The sequence below is a fragment of the Poromitra crassiceps genome (genome assembly GCF_964638095.1).
Source record: "Poromitra crassiceps genome assembly, chromosome: 15".
Taxonomy (NCBI): domain Eukaryota; kingdom Metazoa; phylum Chordata; class Actinopteri; order Beryciformes; family Melamphaidae; genus Poromitra; species Poromitra crassiceps.
This window is the reverse complement of record NC_139634.1, coordinates 16,567,731-16,585,969: the sequence shown is the minus strand read 5'-3', so window position 1 is coordinate 16,585,969 and position 18,239 is coordinate 16,567,731. Positions and strand designations below refer to the sequence as shown.

General features: G+C 41.5%; 1 protein-coding gene across 1 annotated transcript in view; it reads left to right on the top strand.

The window, feature by feature from the left end:
• Positions 1–352: 352 nt before the first annotated feature.
• The window catches only part of LOC310790718 (methanethiol oxidase-like), an 80,591-nt gene continuing 62,704 nt past the window's right edge, over positions 353–18,239 (top strand). Inside the window, exon 1 of the mRNA XM_083652457.1 lies at positions 353–467. Within this exon, the coding sequence (XP_083508583.1) occupies positions 464–467 (4 nt within the window). The 5' untranslated portion in view covers positions 353–463. The remainder of the gene's footprint in view (positions 468–18,239) is intronic.

Genomic DNA, 18,239 nt, shown 5'->3' with positions numbered 1-18,239 from the left:
CTCAGACATTTTTTATTTCCTGTCAAACAAGCCTCCCCCCCCCCCCCCCATGAAACAATTGCTTTCACCTCCAACCACCCCATTACGTAACAATCAGACAAAAGTATCATGATGTAACAGTGTTGCTGCTGAGTCATAGGCAGACTTCACCGTATATTGACCAACACACACACACACACACACACACACACACACGCACACTGGCCTTCACTGTGTGAATAAGCTGTAGGCCCTCCCCTTGTTATATAATGAGCTGCAGATTCTATCAGTTTGCTCTGGTAAGAAAACAAGAGTTGGATGGTGTGAGGAAAGTTTCCCCGCCTCCCCATTGGCTGTGCCCCCACCCCCTTCACCCCCCTCTTTATCAGCCTGCTGGACTCCCAGACCCCCACAGATCCACTGACGTCCAGAGAACCCGCAGGAACCTCCAGAGAGCCTGCAGGAATCAAACCAAGTCTGCAACATGGGTGAGAACACTGCATGTGATCATTCATTTTATTCATACAGCACAGTTCATTCAACAGATAAAAGTGATGTTTTTTTCTTCTTCTAGCTAGACACTTTCTCTGCAAAGCCCTCTGAGACATGCTTGTGATAAACCCATATGGAAAAATAAATAGAAGAAACATATATGAAGTCCTGTTGCCTCCAATAGCAAATCTTTATGTTTTATATGTATTGTATGTCTTATATGTAAACTCTTGAAAGTGGCCCCTTTCATATTCTTCTCATATAAGTGAATTAAGCTAATTATATATAAATCAAGTAAACATCATGTATGTAGCATATAAGGAAAGTGCATGGGAAATTGTATTTTCCATACATGTTCAATATAATGTTTGTCATTTTTAATTATATGAGACATATGCTTTTTATAGATGAATATATGCCATTATATCTATGTTTTTTGTATGTAAAATGCATTTAATTTAAAAGAAAAGTATGCTTTCTTTATATGTTTTTTCTAAGATTGTTATATGTCAGCCAATTAATATTACCATATAGGTATAAAAAACATATACATTATATATATGTTTTTAGTATGTTAAGTGTATGGTAAAATATACTTTCTTTATGTTTTTTTAATACAATTTTTATATGTCCGACAATAAGAAATTACCATAGCAGTATAAAAAAATATATACTTTATTTATACAATTTCATACAGGTTTCTGTTGTCAAAAACGTTGTTAATAATAATAATCAGAGATGGGAAAAGTACTGACATTCTGTACTTGAGTAGAAGTACAGTTACTTGTGTAAAAAACTACTCTGGTAAAAGTAGAAGTACTGATTCAATTATTTTACTCAAGTAAAAGTAAAAAAGTACAGGCTCTGAAATGTACCCAAGGAGTAAAAGTAAAAGTATTTTTACCGTATCTTTCTGAATGACTGAACCTCACATCATAGAATATAATTTGAGGATAAAAGATCCCCTACAAATGTTTTACACATCTTAAAACTCTTCTTTAAATAGTGTGCTATGGTTTTTCCCACACAAAAAACACCATTAAAATCATATCTAGTCCCCCCTCATTAATATTTCCTTGATATATGAATGTGCAAATAGTTATACAAGTTTACCTGCTGGATACAAGGTGTCCCTTACAAAGTGCAGTATCACAATACTCGAGACTGATATGATACTGATACCTAATGGATAAGGAACTGAATGTCCACAGGTTGATCACATTCACAAATTCAAGGTTTATTATTAAGACAGAACTGTCTCTGGTGTTAGAACACCACCATATTCCATATTAGCTGAATGTTGACAGTGCACAAACTGAATGTATGTGTTAGAACAACACCATAAGGGGCCATGCACGCAGGGAGCGGTTATTTAAAAAAGAACGCTTGGAAAAGCCAGATTATTGGCAACTCTGGAAGCAGCGAGATGAAAATCCTCCTCTCCTGGGAGAAGACTCGAGGTGGGAGGAGTGAAGAGGAGCAGGGCACTTTTCCTGTTCAACTTTCCTCAGCTTTCAGCGCCCAGAGCGCTGCGCTAAAAAAAACACCACCAGCTTTTAAACGCGATGAAATGCTTCTTGAAAGAGATGCGCGCTAAGCGCGTACTTATAGAGAATGAATTGCAAAAAGACGAGCGTTAATAAGTGCTGGCTGTCTGCACGGCCCCTAATGTCTGCGTGTGTCTCCCCTCAGAGAAAATCCGTGTTTATCTTCTTTGTGCTTCTTTGTCCACGCCCCGGAGGAGTGCCAAGTCATACTATTGGCGGAGCTGGAATGAGCTTTTATCTATTACTTCTGCTCTGTTCTCTTGTTTCTACTCGTTTTTAAATTACATTCTCGTGCATTTAAACAAAAGTAACGAACCTGTTTTGAAAATGTACACAAGTAAAAGTACAGATACTTGTGTTAAAATGTAACGAGTAAAAGTAAAAAGTCGTCAGAAAATTAAATACTCAAGTAAAGTACAGATACTCGAAAAATCTACTTAAGTACAGTAACGAAGTATTTGTACTTCGTTACTTCCCATCTCTGATAATAATGATAATAATATTTGTGCTTTTCATACAACTATTCACCTTATGTAGAAGAGACCGTCTGGCTTGAGAGACTAACAGGAAGTGTAAATACAATCGGAAGTTCCGATTGTTCCGATTGTATTTACACTTCCTGTGACTCATACACCTAGTCTGACTCATAATCCAAGTCAAACTAGTTTGAGCAGGTAAAACAGCAAGCATTTTGAACAGTAAGTCGTGATACGATAGGTCAAGTGGGCGGGGCTATATGAGGTGAATAGCAACAGTTTTCTTTTCACACTTGGAGCAACTGCAATGTATGACACCACACAAAATCAACGAGTAAATAGATGAGACATGAAAGTTTGTTAGTAACTAGGAATTGGCAGATAATTTACTAATACATTTAAATTACACAAGATTAATAATGAATATACAGTACATTCATTTGAAAGAATTCTGACTAAATAAATGGCTTAAAGGGGATTAGGGAATGTCACAAAATATGCCCAAGGACACTTAAGGACAGTTGACAGTCATTATCTACTCACCCACATGCCAGTGGAAGGTCAGGTGAAGTTTTTTAGTCCACAAAACATTCCTGGAGCCGACACAATTTATTTTCTTTTTTTTATACAGGGGTAGTCTCACTGAGAGCAATGCTCTCTTTTTCAAGAGCGTCCTGTTCACATTCACACACACACACACACACTCACTCACACACACCTGGAAGCTGACCAGTACAAGCTTTCCAGTACTGATCTGTTGGCCACTGAGCAGCTCCACTGGAGCAGTTGGGGTTAAGGGCCTTGCTGAAGGGCACCACAGTGGTGGTAATGAGGGAGGGGCAAGTGCTGCCTTTTCACTTTCCCCACCCAGATTTATCCTGCCGGTCCCGGAGATTGAACAGACGACCTTCCGGTCACAAGCTCGCTTCTCTATCCATTGGGCCAACATTGAAGTGGATGTGACCAACTTTCAAACTTTCTCGTAATCCAAGTGTCTGAAAGCCCTGAGATGCCAAGTTGACTTGAAAAAAACGTCCTTTACACAATGTTTTTCGCTGAAATGTTCATACTGTAGCTACATAGCTCCCAGTCGTGTCCATGTTAAAGGAGAATTCAGTTTTTTTACACCCCGGACCTTATTTCCAGCTTAAAATATTATGTTTTACTCACCCAGATAACTTTGGTATCATTCGGATCCCCATAGAAAATATTCACATCCGAGTAGAGTCCTGGAACAGTCCAAAATTGGCGAAAACGGGACATACAAAGTACACACTGTAACTAACAATTTCTGCAATGTAGCGGTTCATATCCTCATATCGTCCATAAACGAATGTGAATCTGTCTATTCTCCTCCGGGCTGCCTCAGTTTCCTAATCTGGGGTCTGTGACTCCAACAGAGGCATTCCTCGTCTGTGGGCATACAGTGGGTTATAGCGTCCACAGGAACACCACCACCAGTCACCATTTGTTAATATATAACAATAACAATATATATATATATATATATATATATATATATATATATATATATATATATATATATATATATATATATATATATATATATATAAATAAATATATATATATATATATATATATATATATATATATATATATATATATATATATATATATATATATATATATATATATATAGTCTATTAGAAGGTGAGCAGTTGCCAGGTTGTGGGTCTTTTTGTTCTTACTGTACAGTATGTCCAGTGTTCTTTGTCTTTTAAGTTCCGATATGATTTGTTTATAGACCACTTCACCTGGGATGACAGCTTAGTGGATAACTGTGGCACACCTCGTCTTCCACAATTTTGCTGCGACCACACAAACAATTGTCCAGAAAAAGTCCTGGTGTGGTCCTGGCATTATTCCATTAAAGACACGATACATCACGGCATTATAATTCACAGTAATATTAAAACCAATACTTTCCATTTTCCCCCACACATATGTAGATCTCTCACATTTTAGCAGCAAATGCTCTATATATCTTAAATGATAGAAAACATACTGTGCACTTATTCTTCAGTATTTATTATATTTGAAAATCACTCCAAACAGCCAAGATGATCTCATTCGATTTTTCTAGTTTCATAAGTAAAATGGTATGGTTTGTCTTAGACCTCCCAGGCCAGGCAGAACCATCAGGAGGACCAGGTCTGTCCCCCGGGCCACATAATGCCCAGGTCTGCGTTAAAGTGTTGAATGAATGGACGGATAGACTGACACATGATATTGGGGCAATACAGCTGACCAAAAATCTATATTAATTCAATGTTGTCTTTTCAACATTGAAAAAGCACAGAATTAGACTATCAACATTGATTCAATGTTATTATAGCCTTGAATATTCAACCAACAAAAAATATCATTATGATGGAATTCCAACATTGAATCAATATCATCTTGCTATCTATCCATCCATCTATCCATTTATTTTAATGTAAGATGCAGGATGTCCTGCGCACAATATTTTTTTTTATGGCAAAGGCATGACCTGCCCTACTCTGCCTCTGATTGGCTTATACCCTGATATTTTACCCTAAGCTTAACCAATCATCACTCCTCATGGCTAAACCCAGCCATGCCTTCACCATCCTAGATGCCTTCTAAAACAATCCTAAGATGGCAAAGGCATGACCGTCCCTATTCTGCCTCTGATTGGCTTACCCTAACCCTAACAAATCTCCTAATGCCTAAACCTAACCAACCAATCTTCCCGTTTGGAGGCGGATCCAGAGTCAGCTGCTATCTGGGTACATAATGTCTTATACGTTGTTTTTTTTTAAATATCAGGTGGCAAGCTCGGGCTTGGGCAGATGGAGCCCCGGAAGTGATACTAAAAGCTGTAGTTCCTCGAATGGCCACTTGAGGCTGGCTCCAAAAGGGAATCGTTCCCAATTCGCCCCCATGTTAAAATGCCTGACTTTACAACTAGATTAAACATGTTTACAGCCTGATGCAGCTACGGCTCTGTGGGAAACCCTTGATCTTGTGCCGTCTCGTGCGAGCTGCGCAAGAACCCCAAGATGGCGATGGCCACACTCCCAGCTTCAAAACTGGGATGTCCAAAAATCAATGGGGGATGTTACGATGACTTAATTTTTTGAACACTTGCAAGATTTCGGTTTCACTATGGTTGCCCAACTCATAGAAGTTTGATAGTACATAAATCTTCTAAGGATCTTGTATGTGGATTTACTGTTATATATATTTCTTACGAGTTCCCAAATCATATAAGTTTCATTTTCCACAAATTTACTAAGAATATTGTATGTAGATTTACTGTCATATATAGTTCTTGTAAGTGACCAAATTATATAAGTTTCACTTTACACAAATTTACTATGGATCTTATATCTGGTTTGACTGTCATATATATTACTTACATATTACTTACAAGTTTCAGGTAAAACATATACAAATTTAGTAAAATCTTTTCCATATGGGAAGGGCTACCTAAATAAACATAATTACAGATTATGAAAGCTACCTGCTGAAATACGTACAGTACGTTGTTGCTGCTGTACCTATTCAACACCTAAAGGACATTCTTGAGTGCTGGCCTTTTCTTCCTTTTACGTTTCTACCTTGGCCCTGCACCTCGATTTTATTAGTTTATTAGTGTCCCAAAGGGCAAATTGAGTTGCAGCAGATAGAAATACAGATAAAAACACATGGAGTGTGCTCGCCACTGCTGTTCTTTGACCTATCTAAATAAACAAGCTTGAACATAGTTGTATTGAAGAATGAAAAAGACTACAAGTATTATTTTAAAATCTATTCTAAAAGATATGGGTAGCCAGAGCACATAACCTAATACAGGAGTTATGTGATTGTTTTTTTCTTCTTGTTTTTGTCTTAGATAAGAACTGGCACAGGCTGGCAGCGGCGTTAGTTAACAGCTGCCTTTGGGAGACAAGTAGAGCATTAGTCCACTATAGAGCATTGCAGTAATCAAGGCAACTGTGCAACCAGCTCAGTGGCCTTGTGGTTTGAGTGTCCGCCCTGAGACTGGGAGGTTGTGAGTTCGATCCCCGGCCGAGTCATACCAAAGACTATAAAAATGGGACCCGTTTGCCTCCCTGCTTGGCACTCAGCATCAAAGGGTTGGAATTGGGGGGTTAGATCACCATATGATTCCTGAGCACCTGCTCACCGCTCCCCCAGGGGATGGGTCAAATGTGGAGAACAAATTTCGCACACTCAGGTGTGTGACAATCGTTGGGACTTTACCTTACCTTTACTTTATTACTGGCTCCATTGTTGTCTTGCTTTTGACTATTTATTTTGACCTCTTGCCCAAGCAGTGATGGGCAAGCTACTTGGAAAATGTAGTAAGCTAAGCTTATCAGTTGCTCTCGATTAAATATAGCTAAACTACATTGAAGCTATCCCCAGAGAAATGTAGCAAGCTAAGCTATGAGCAACATGGCAAAAGCAGCTTGCTAGATCAAAGCTACTTTTTTCTCGCATTGAATCAACTTCATGTCAAAGAACAACTTTCGACCAAACAAATAGGCAGGCAAAAAAAAATCTCATTTTGATTGTTTATTATATTATAAAACACACTGAAACTCTCACTGGCACAATATTCAAAAACAGACAATAAAACCTGAACGTCTTCTTCATCTGTAGCTTCGCTACTTGTAGCAAGCTACTGCCCAACACTGTGCCCAAGAAGAAAACTGTACACGCATAAAAATCTGCAAAGTACATTTCCTCTCTTCCCGGTCGATGCCACCAATGCGGGCACATCTCCCACTATTCTGCCACTATTCTAAAGTATGGCACCCATTCTACCCTAAAGCATGGCACCCATTCTATCCTATATTTCCATATTTTCTATATTTCTCTATCATATGATTGTTCAATGTGTTATTATTACTACTGTAATTTGCTACTGTTGTGTCAGCTAGCCCTCCTTTCCCTGTTCTCTCCACATACTCTCTCATACTCCCCCTGCTCTCACTCCCCACCTCCTCCCCTTCCTGAACCCCCCCCCCCCCCCACTATTCTAAAGCATGTTCCTGCTCTCTCCTCTCTCACGTTCCCCCTGCTCTCCCTCCCCTGCACCCTCCCCACCTCCTCCCTTTCCTGATCTCTCCTCCCCACTATTCCCCCACTATTCTAAAGCATCGCACCCATTCTACCCTAAAGCATGGCACCCATTCTATCCTATATTTCCATATTTTCTACATTTCTCTATCATATGATTGTTCAATGTGTTATTATTACTACTGTAATTTGCTACTGTTGTGTCAGCTAGCCCTCCTTTCCCTGTTCTCTCCACATACTCTCTCATACTCCCCCTGCTCTCACTCCCCACCTCCTCCCCTTCCTGAACCCCCCCCCCCACTATTCTAAAGCATGTTCCTGCTCTCTCCTCTCTCACGTTCCCCCTGCTCTCCCTCCCCTGCACCCTCCCCACCTCCTCCCTTTCCTGATCTCTCCTCCCCACTATTCCCCCACTATTCTAAAGCATCGCACCCATTCTACCCTAAAGCATGGCACCCATTCTATCCTATATTTCCATATTTTCTACATTTCTCTATCATATGATTGTTCAATGTGTTATTATTACTACTGTAATTTGCTACTGTTGTGTCAGCTAGCCCTCCTTTCCCTGTTCTCTCCACATACTCTCTCATACTCCCCCTGCTCTCACTCCCCACCTCCTCCTCTTCCTGAACCCCCCCCCCCCACTATTCTAAAGCACTTTCCTGCTCTCTCCTCTCTCACATTCCCCCTGCTCTCCCTCCCCTGCACCTTCCCCACCTCCTCCCTTTCCTGATCTCTCCTCCCCACTATTCCCCCACTATTCTAAAGCAGGGCACCCATTCTATCCTATATTTCTATATTTTCTATATTTCTCTATCATATGACTGTTCAATGTGCTATTATTACTACTGTAATTTGCTACTGTTGTGTCAGCTAGCCCTCGTCTCCGTGTTCTCTCCACATACTCTCTCTCATACTCCCCCTGCTCTCCCTCCCCACCTCCTCCCCTTCCTGAACGCTCCCCCCACTGGACTGTAAATAACTTTGACTTGTTTTGGGCGAGACCACTCCTTTTAAAAAGGGATGGCCTCCACCCAAATAAACTAGGTGCTCAGCTTTTGTCCACCAACATCGCTGATTGCCTTGACCTGCTTTCTGCCTTGGGGCATGACATCAGATTATTCCAGTGAATAATAGAGAGCCCAGGGCTAAACCCATTTTGCCTGTGATTATGTTTTGTTGCCAAAGAAAGCAGGAGAAGAGCATATGGTGGCGTGGTTCATAGTAATTTGTTTTCTGTAGCCCGGGCAGCACCACCAGTGCCGCCCGTTAGTCAACCTGTGCCCCTCAAGTTGGCACTGGTAAATGCCCGCTCCATTACCAACAAATCATTCATTTTAAATGACCTTTTCATCTCCAAAGACTTAGACTTCTTGCTCATTACAGAGACTTGGCAAAAAAGGGAGGAATATGCCGCTCTGAACGAACTATGCCCACCAAACTGCTCCTTCACCTGTGCCCCCAGGTCCACGGGCCGAGGTGGGGGTCTTGCTGTGGTGCATAAAACTGTTTCCTATCTAGGATGGTGAGCGCTGAAACCTCTTTCTCCTCTTTTGAACTTTTAATGACCAAAGTTGGGCGTTCTAACCCATTTTATTGCATTTTAATTTATCGCCCTCCTGGTCTAAGTAGCTCTTTTCTATCAGAATTCAGTGACTTCTTAGCCTTCTGAGCGGATTTTGATGGTTGGTGAGTTTAAACAGTGTTGGGCAGTAGCTTGCTACAAGTAGCGAAGCTACATAGCTTAACTACATTTCTCAGTAGCTTGGTGGTAGCTTCACTACTTTTGAACCAAGTAGCTTTTTCAGTAGCTAAGCTATTTATAGACCCACGTAGCTTGTAGCTTCTCGCAAAAGCTACAAGCTACTTGCCAGAGAAAATCCATGAGCAAAGCACGCAATGGAGATTTCTGCTGCGGTTTGGAATAAACAGGAGGAGACATTGCATATTATGTCAAGTGTGTCTGTGTAGCCAATAAAGCACTTCCATTTCCATTATGACTGACCACAAGTGTTGTTGTCTGATCCTTGCTTTTTAGCATCCTTACCTCTCTTGCAGCAAGAGCACTACTCTGCCTCTGATTGGGTTGGGTTTAGGCAATGAAGACTGATGATTGGTTAAGGGTAGGGCAAAATATGTCATGTGCTGGCGAAGTCGCTTCAGCAACGAACTTTGAAAGATGGCTGAGCCACTGGTAGTGATGAAGAAGACGTTCAGGTTTTATTGTCTGTTTTTGAATATTGTGCCAGTGAGAGTTTAAGTGTGTTTTATAATATAATAAACAATCAAAATGAGATTTTTTTTTGCCTGCCTATTTGTTTGGTGGAAAGTTGTTCTTTGACATGAAGTTGATTCAATGTGAGAAAAAAGTAGCTTTGATGTAGCAAGCTGCTTTTGCCATGTTGCTCGTAGCTTAGCTTGCTACATTTCTCTGGGGATAGCTTCAATGTAGTTTAGCTATATTTAATCGAGAGTAACTGATAGCTTAGCTTACTACATTTTCCAAGTAGCTTGCCCATCACTGAGTTTAACATCCATGTAAATGACACGACAAATAGTGTGTCATTGAGTGTTACTGAATCGTTTAATTTTGTTCAACATGTCAGAGGCCCGACGCACATTAAGGGTAACACTCTGGACCTTGTTTTTACTTTTGGTTTAAACATAGACAGCCTTGGCTCTGAGGAGTTGCTTGTGACTGACCATGTTTGTGTTATTTTTAATCTGTCTTTTAACACCGATCGTTTAACTGATAAGCGTGTGAAGTGCTCACACATGTTAAATGACTTTTCTGCAGAAAATTTCTCCTCTGCTTTTGATAGTGTGGTGCAGCCATCTAACGATGTCGATGTTGATTCCTTAGCCGCACTGCTCTCTCATCTTAGGGGCCCTTTACACGAGGACGGTTTCCTATGGTGACGGGGAATTATTTTATCGTTAGTGCCTCCCTTTTAGACGGCGACGGCGAATTTGGGCTTAGGAAACGACCCATTTTGAAACCATCCTCCAGAGTGGAATTCTTTGACACGCCCCCCGCTGATCGTTCCATGTAATCGCTTTGAGACGGCACATTTCAGAAACTCTGACGTGCCTGCACACGCGACACACGCGATTACGCCATAGCCGTGCGCGAGTTGGCAACCATTTTCAAAATAAAACGTCAGTATGAATGAAGTTTGGCAACATTCAGAATTAAGCTACACTGCGGCCAACTTCAGTTACATGTTCATAACGTTACCCGGTCGGCATTTAACGTTAGTTACAAAAGCACGTCGACAGTGTTTTCTCACTGCCAGTAGCCTAATGCTGCATTCGTTTATGGTAGGAGCTGGCAAGTGACAAGTGGCCAACGCGTCATATCCGACCTATTTGCGTTCGAGATTGCACTGGGAAGTAGCAAGTAACATGACGCAAAATGACGCGTTTCATTCAATCTGATAAAAGTTTGATGTTTCTCACCATAAACAACATGCGTGGCCATCCTGAAATGACGTCAAATGACGCGGTGGGAGCTACTGGGGGTTGAGAAATCATTCCCAAGTTTGCGGGTAGGAACTCCGAGTTATAGTGGCGTTTTATTTGATTTTTGCTAGTAGCAACTGGCAACTTGCCACATCCCACTTATAATCGAACGCGGCATAACTACAGTACGGTTTGACAGATCACAGTCAGCGCTCCCGGTCCTCGCTGCTCGTTAAAGATTTCCAATAGGCGTTATTCTGATAAACTGGTCACATATATGTTACGTTCTCACCCGACAAATATTAAAACTTTAAAACTGTTTTATTTTAGCTTGAAAACAGCTTTTTGGCAAGTGACTGTGGTCAGGGCCGTAACCAGGGTTCCGAAATAGGGGAGGTCCAGCAAGGGGAGGCGGATTCGGTGCCGCCCGCAAGGGCGCCGCCGAAAAAAATTTGAGGGTTTTTTCCCCCTTTTTTAGCCATATTTAGAGTAATATATCATTTTAAATCAACATTAGGATTATACTGTTGTGATGTCATTATTCAGTATATTCTCTTTCATGTTACCACCTGCTCAGCTCTCCTGTCAACATAATTGTAACTAACAAACACAAACTGTTTTAGCCAAATTCATATCAAAATGACACCTACAAACACAGGTACACAACCCAAGCCGTACACAACACACAAAGTCATCATCGATAATAAAAAAAACATACAGAGGGACATTTATTTATTCCTGATAGGAACGATTGAAAAATAAAATAAAATATATTATGTTGTTTTTAACTTTACACCACCTCTTTTTGTTACTTATTGGGTCATGAAACTGAAACCATGCATATAGCCACCTGCATACCTGACTTCGGGAGCTTGGCAATTGGCATCATGCATGATTAGCCAGTAGCATCCCAACGTGTCACACAGGTAACATTACTTAAGAGACAGGCTAGACACTTACTTTCTTGGTTGTTGCTAAAAAATCTGTCAGTGTCACTCACTGTCTGTCGTTCACTCGCTCACTGTCTCGCAGCTCGCTCACCTTCAATTATCTCGCCAGGCAGACAGACAGTCATCACTCACCACCATGCTGCTGCTCTCTCGGAATCAAGTTACCGCAGACGCGGCGTCAGATGACTTCCTGCCTGACCTGCCTTTCGTTTCAAAATAAAAGTGATCCCGTGTTTTTCCATGCTTTTCCATGCAGATTGTTTTATTAAAAAAAAAAAAGAAAAGAAAATCTGAAATATTAGGGGAGGTCCGGACCTCCCCGTCCTCATAGCTAGTTACGGCCATGACTGCGGTAGGCATACTCTACTTCCGTGTTTAAACCGGAAAGACGATTACGAAATGACGTCATGCAGAAGCGTCCTTGTATGGGCAAAGAATAAGGTGTGAAGGAAAAAGTGTGAAGGAAACGCTATTGTGACGTTTCTTCCAGAAACTGTCCTCGTGTAAAGGGCCCCTTAGATGTAGTTGCTCCTCTTAAGTACCGTTCTGTTCGCGCTGTAAATTCATCACCCTGGTTAAACGATGACATTCGCTCTTTTAGGCGTAAATGTCGGGGTGTGGAGCGCCGGTGGAAGTCTTCTAACCTGCAGGTCCACCGCCTATATCTTAAAGAACTTTTAACTGAGTTCAACTCCATGGTTAAGGATGCGAGGGCTTCCTTTTTTGCCAATCTTATCTCCTCCGGTAGGCGAAACCCTAAAATCCTTTTTGACACAATAAAAAACATTGTTAGCCCTCCAGTGCACTCTGCACCTGTGTCTTCTGACAATGACTGCGACATTTTTCTTTCATTTTTTGTCGACAAAGTTGCGAGGGTGAGGTCGAGCATTGCTCCCTCCTCCTCTCCCCTACCCGCTTGTCCGGCTCAGCAGTCCATTATGTCTTGTTTTTCTCCCATCTCCTTGGAAGATTTAACGGAGCTAGTGGGCAGTATGAAAACTTCCTCCAGCCCTTTAGACATTTTACCAACTACATTGCTAAAGGATGTAATGAGCTCTATAGGCCCCTGTGTGCTAAAGGATGTAATGAGCTCTATAGGCCCCGCCCCTGTGTGCTCAATATCATAAACTGCTCACTGGAATCTGGCTGTGTTCCCTCCTATTTTAAACAGACAGTTGTCCAGCCTCTCCTTAAAAAGTCCAACGTGGACCCTTTTCCCAGCAACTACCAGCCCATTTCAAAGCTCCCTTTTATTTCACAGATTTTAGAAAAGGTCGTTGCCAAGCAGCTCACTGATATTTTAAACAACCATAATATTTTAGATAATTTTCAGTCCGGTTTCCGTCAGAAACACTCTACAGAGACAGCTCTCCTTAGAGTCTCCAACGAATTATTGATGGCCTCTGATGCCGGTAAATGTTCTGTTCTGGTGCTGCTTGATCTGAGCGCAGCTTTTGATCCTGTGGATCACCGCATCATGATCGACCGGCTCAGAGAGTGGGTGGGCATCTCGGGGTACGCCCTGGATTGGTTTTCCTCTTATCTTTCGGATAGGAGTTTGTCTGTAGCTGTGGGCCCTCATAGGTCTAAGTCTGCCTCCTTATCCTGTGGGGTGCCCCAGGGCTCGATAATGGGTCCTTTTCTTTTCACCTTATATATGCTCCCTTTATGACTCATTATTAGCAGTTTTAAGGGTATTTCGGTAACGCTTTAGAATACAGCCCGCAAATAAGCATGTAGTTATAGTATAACTATGGGTACAAGGAGTGAATTTAAACTTTAACTAGAGGGTAACAAGATCTGTAGTTATAGTATAACTACGGGGTACAAGGAGTGTAGTTATAGTATAACTACGGGGTTTAAGGAGTGTAGTTATAGTATAACTACGGGGTTTAAGGAGTGTAGTTATAGTATAACTACGGGGTTTAAGGAGTGTAGTTGTAGTATAACTACGGGGTTTAAGGAATGTAGTTATAGTATAACTACGGGGTACAAGGAGTGTAGTTATAGTATAACTACGGGGTACAAGGAGTGTAGTTATAGTATAACTACGGAGTTTAAGGAGTGTAGTTATAGTATAACTACGGGGTTTAAGGAGTGTAGTTATAGTATAACTACGGGGTTTAAGGAGTGTAGTTGTAGTATAACTACGGGGTTTAAGGAATGTAGTTATAGTATAACTACGGGGTACAAGGAGTGTAGTTATAGTATAACTACGGGGTACAAGGAGTGTAGTTATAGTATAACTACAGGGTTTAAGGAGTGTAGTTATAGTATAACTACGGGGTTTAAGGACTGTAGTTATAGTATAACTACGGGGTACAAGGAGTGAATTTAAACTTTAACTAGAGGGAAACAAGATAGTAGTTATAGTATAACTACGGGATACAAGGAGTGTAGTAATGCCATCTCAGAACCTTACCGTAATAAATTGCCTCTAGTTACCCATGAAGTTACTCACTACTTGAGTAGGGTTTTTTATGCCTCTGCCGGCGATAGCCAGGCCGGAGGCATTATGGATTTGTGTTGTCCGTCCGTCTGTACATACATACGTCCGTCCATCCGTATGTACATACGTCTGTCCGTCCGTACGTACGTCCATCTAATGTTCGTTAACGCGATGTCTGAGGAACGCCTTGATGGAATTTCATCAAATTTGCCTCAAAGGTCGACTTGGACTCAAGGATCAACTGATTACATTTTGGTGGTCACAGGTCAAAGTTCAAGGTCACTGTGACCTCACGAACGCCATCCCCACGTTCGTTAACGCGATATCTCAGGAACGCCTTGACGGAATATCATCAAATTTGCCTCAAACACTGAATTGCACTCAAGGATGAACTGATTATATTTTGGTGGTCAAAATTCAAGGTCATTGTGACCTCACGAATGTCATTCACAAGTTTGTTAACGCGATATCTCAGGAATGCCTTGACGGAATTTCTTCCAATTTGGCTCAAACGTTGACTTGGAGACAAGGATGAACTGATTAGATTTTGGTGATCAAAGGTCAAAGGTCAAGGTCACTGTGACCTCATGAACGCCATTCCCAAGCTTGTTAACACGATATCTCGGGAACGCCTTGAAGGAATTTCATCAAATTTGCCTCAAACGTTCAAGGTCACTGTGACCCCACGAATGCCATTTTCAAGCTCGGTAACGCCATATATCAGTAACACTCAGGGTAGGAAATTTACTTTTTTTAACAGGGGCTTTTTTTGCCCCTGTGAAATATGTTTCGGGGGCATTTTGTATAATTTCCAGGGCAATTTGGTCAAATGTTGGGAAATATATTAGTTCTTCTATTTTGCAGATATCCAATGACTTGCAAGCATATTTTATTTCTGACATATTATGTAATACTTGGCAAAAAAACATTTAAAATAACATCAATCAACCATTTTGTTTGAAGCTTTTTCACACATATAACCTTTAGAAGCATTTTTTGATTGGTCAACACCATTCAAACACTCCAAATGAAATGCAAATTGCAAATTGTTGTGATGGAGCCTGGAGGAATTCAAGCCAAGGTGTTAACTGTTCCTTGTTACAACTGTCCCTGCTCTCCCCTACTTACGTGTTGTGTGAAACAGGGTAACGGGAGCTAGGCCAAACTATCACGTGTTTGTAAACAAGGGATACATCATCAGTGATGATGATTCATCACACATGGGCTAATATAGTTTTACAGTATTTGGCGTTTTCAAGGAAGATTTGGACGTTGGGGGTTAATTAGAAGGAAAAACAGCAGGAGAGAACAACTAACTTTATCGCATCTGATGCAAGTTGGTGTGCATGGTGAGTATTTGTGACTTGTGGTGGATGTATTTTGCCTAGCTTTAATCTGCCGCATCGTTATACAGAACGTGCATAGATTTGACTTCACTTCTAGATGGAACATATTGATCGTAATATTGTGGCATGTTGCGGCGAGCGGTGTGTTTTAATGTTTATTGGCTCACGTTAACGGACTTGCGAGCGGGTTTGCCTCTCTCTCGGACCTCGGTCTGTCTCTCTCTGAACGGTACCGTCGGGCTATTTGTGTGATACATTTCACCGCGTCGGACGTCCACACAGCATGAGAGCGCAGCACTGCTATTAGATCTCACTCAAGTAGGCTACTGTCTGTTTACAACATGCTGCTCATCTTGTAGGCTAAACACACTGGGCCCTATTCTCCCACAGGCCTTCGGCGCTAAAACGGGCCTTAAACGCAAAAAAACCTGCCTTGCGCCTGCCTCGGGAAGATATCAACATGGCTTTACGCTGCCAAATGCGCTTTAGGCCGAATGGGTGTGGCGCAGTCCCAGAATGGGCGAGAATAGGCGTGTCGGTCTTAAATACCGGCCTAATGATATCTTCCGACCTGGCGTAAATTTAGCGCTTTGCGCTTTTGAAAACCAGGCCTATTCAGTGCGCCGGGGACAGGATAGTGAATGGAGAATAGAATATATAGAAAAAAATAGTTTAGAATACAATAGAATATAAGATTGGAAGATTATCATTACAGCATGCAGTGGCAACCCTTATCAGGCTTTGGGTGAAGCTGCAATGCACAGTTTCATTTATTTAGTTTAGGCTATCATAATCATCCCCATTTATGTGCAGCATCCAGACAGCAGCAGAGTTATATCTGTCTGATCTTTTTCAAATGGGATAGCTGTCTAACTACACATATTTGATGTATAAAAAAGTCATTTTGGAACATTTTGATTAGCAATATTAACGTTGTATTAATATAGCTCAACATTTTATTATCCCCCCCCCCCCCCCCGAAATTAGCTAGGCTACTAATATTACTAATATTCCTAATTAATATGTATTATTATTTCATTCAGATAATTGACATTATAGGCATGTATATCGTTTAATGTGAGAGAAAGGGAGAGAGAAAGAAAGAGAGAAAGAAACTGGAGAAACTTTTGTGTAACGCTTCTTCAAACCCCACTCTTCATTACAGCTATTCATTACAGAATTGTCTGTTGTATTTATATTTTCTGTGTGCAAAGCATAGTAGTTAGAATTATTTCCAAATGTTTCCCGCGTCTGTGGCAGCGGAGCTGTCCGAGGTGCTGAACAAGCCGCAGCGCATAGACGGCCACCTGGGGCGGCTCACTCAGGCGGTCCAGGACTGGGCGCGGGGCGTCGGCGGGGTAATTCCCCTCCCCAAACAGTGCGCAATGGTACATTTGAACCTGAATGGATAGATGAATAAACAACTTAAGTAAAGAGTTGTTTTGTAGCTATTCAAAATGGATGGTGGACAGATATATCACCTGATTCGCCAGCACCAATTTCTCCTCAGCTGTGAACTTCGCGGATCTGTTTTGGTCTGCCATGATCACACTACGCCAGCTGCTGCCAATCTGGCTTTTAAAGCCACTCTGATTGATTACTGAAGATTTTATTGAGAATGAACATATTTGTCAGAGCCTGTGGGCAGGGGGTGGGGGGGAGGATGGGGGAGCATATATAGGCCAAATAAAATACAAATACTCAATAATAAAATCCAGTAAATAAAATAGAATAAAGTAATCAGATCCAGTAAAAGTGATAGGTGTCATTCAGAGGATGTTGCATCATGCAGTGGGGGAGAAGAGAGAAAACGATATCATTCTGGCCAAACTTTCATCTAATCTCATGACATCCAGCCGGCTATATTTTTTTCTATCCGATGCGTTTAGAACATTATTTTCACTTTGATCTTGCTATAGTGTAGCGTATTTACATGCTTGCAGTATTTAAACTGCAGTTAGATTGGTTTGAGAAGCATAATAATATGGAATAATAGCCTATATATGGAGACAGACAGACAGGATGAAGGGGGGGGGGGGGGGAGCAGAGCGCTTGGCTTGGTCTGGTTTTACTGGACCACTGGAATTGGAGCTTAAAAGGCAAGCGTGTGATTCGTTTATTGCACTTATCCAATGAACTGACGGTGCATAATTTTACGCTTAAAAAGGCGTGGTTGTAATGCTTTAGGCTGCGTGTAGCGCCAACACGAAGATATCAAGTGCGCTGGTCCACGCCCACTGATTTGCGCAGCGCCAGGCGCTCGGCCTAGAAACAACGCCGATGCAACGATAGGGGCCACTATGTTTGTTACGTGATTGTTTGGCCATTTCGAGTCACGGTTTTGTTTTATTTTACAGGGCAAAAAAAGCCCCCGTCATCCCAATTCCAAGGGCAATTTCAGATCTTTTAGGGGCAAAAAGCCCCGAGCCCCCGCAAATTTCCGACCCTGGTAACACCTTGAC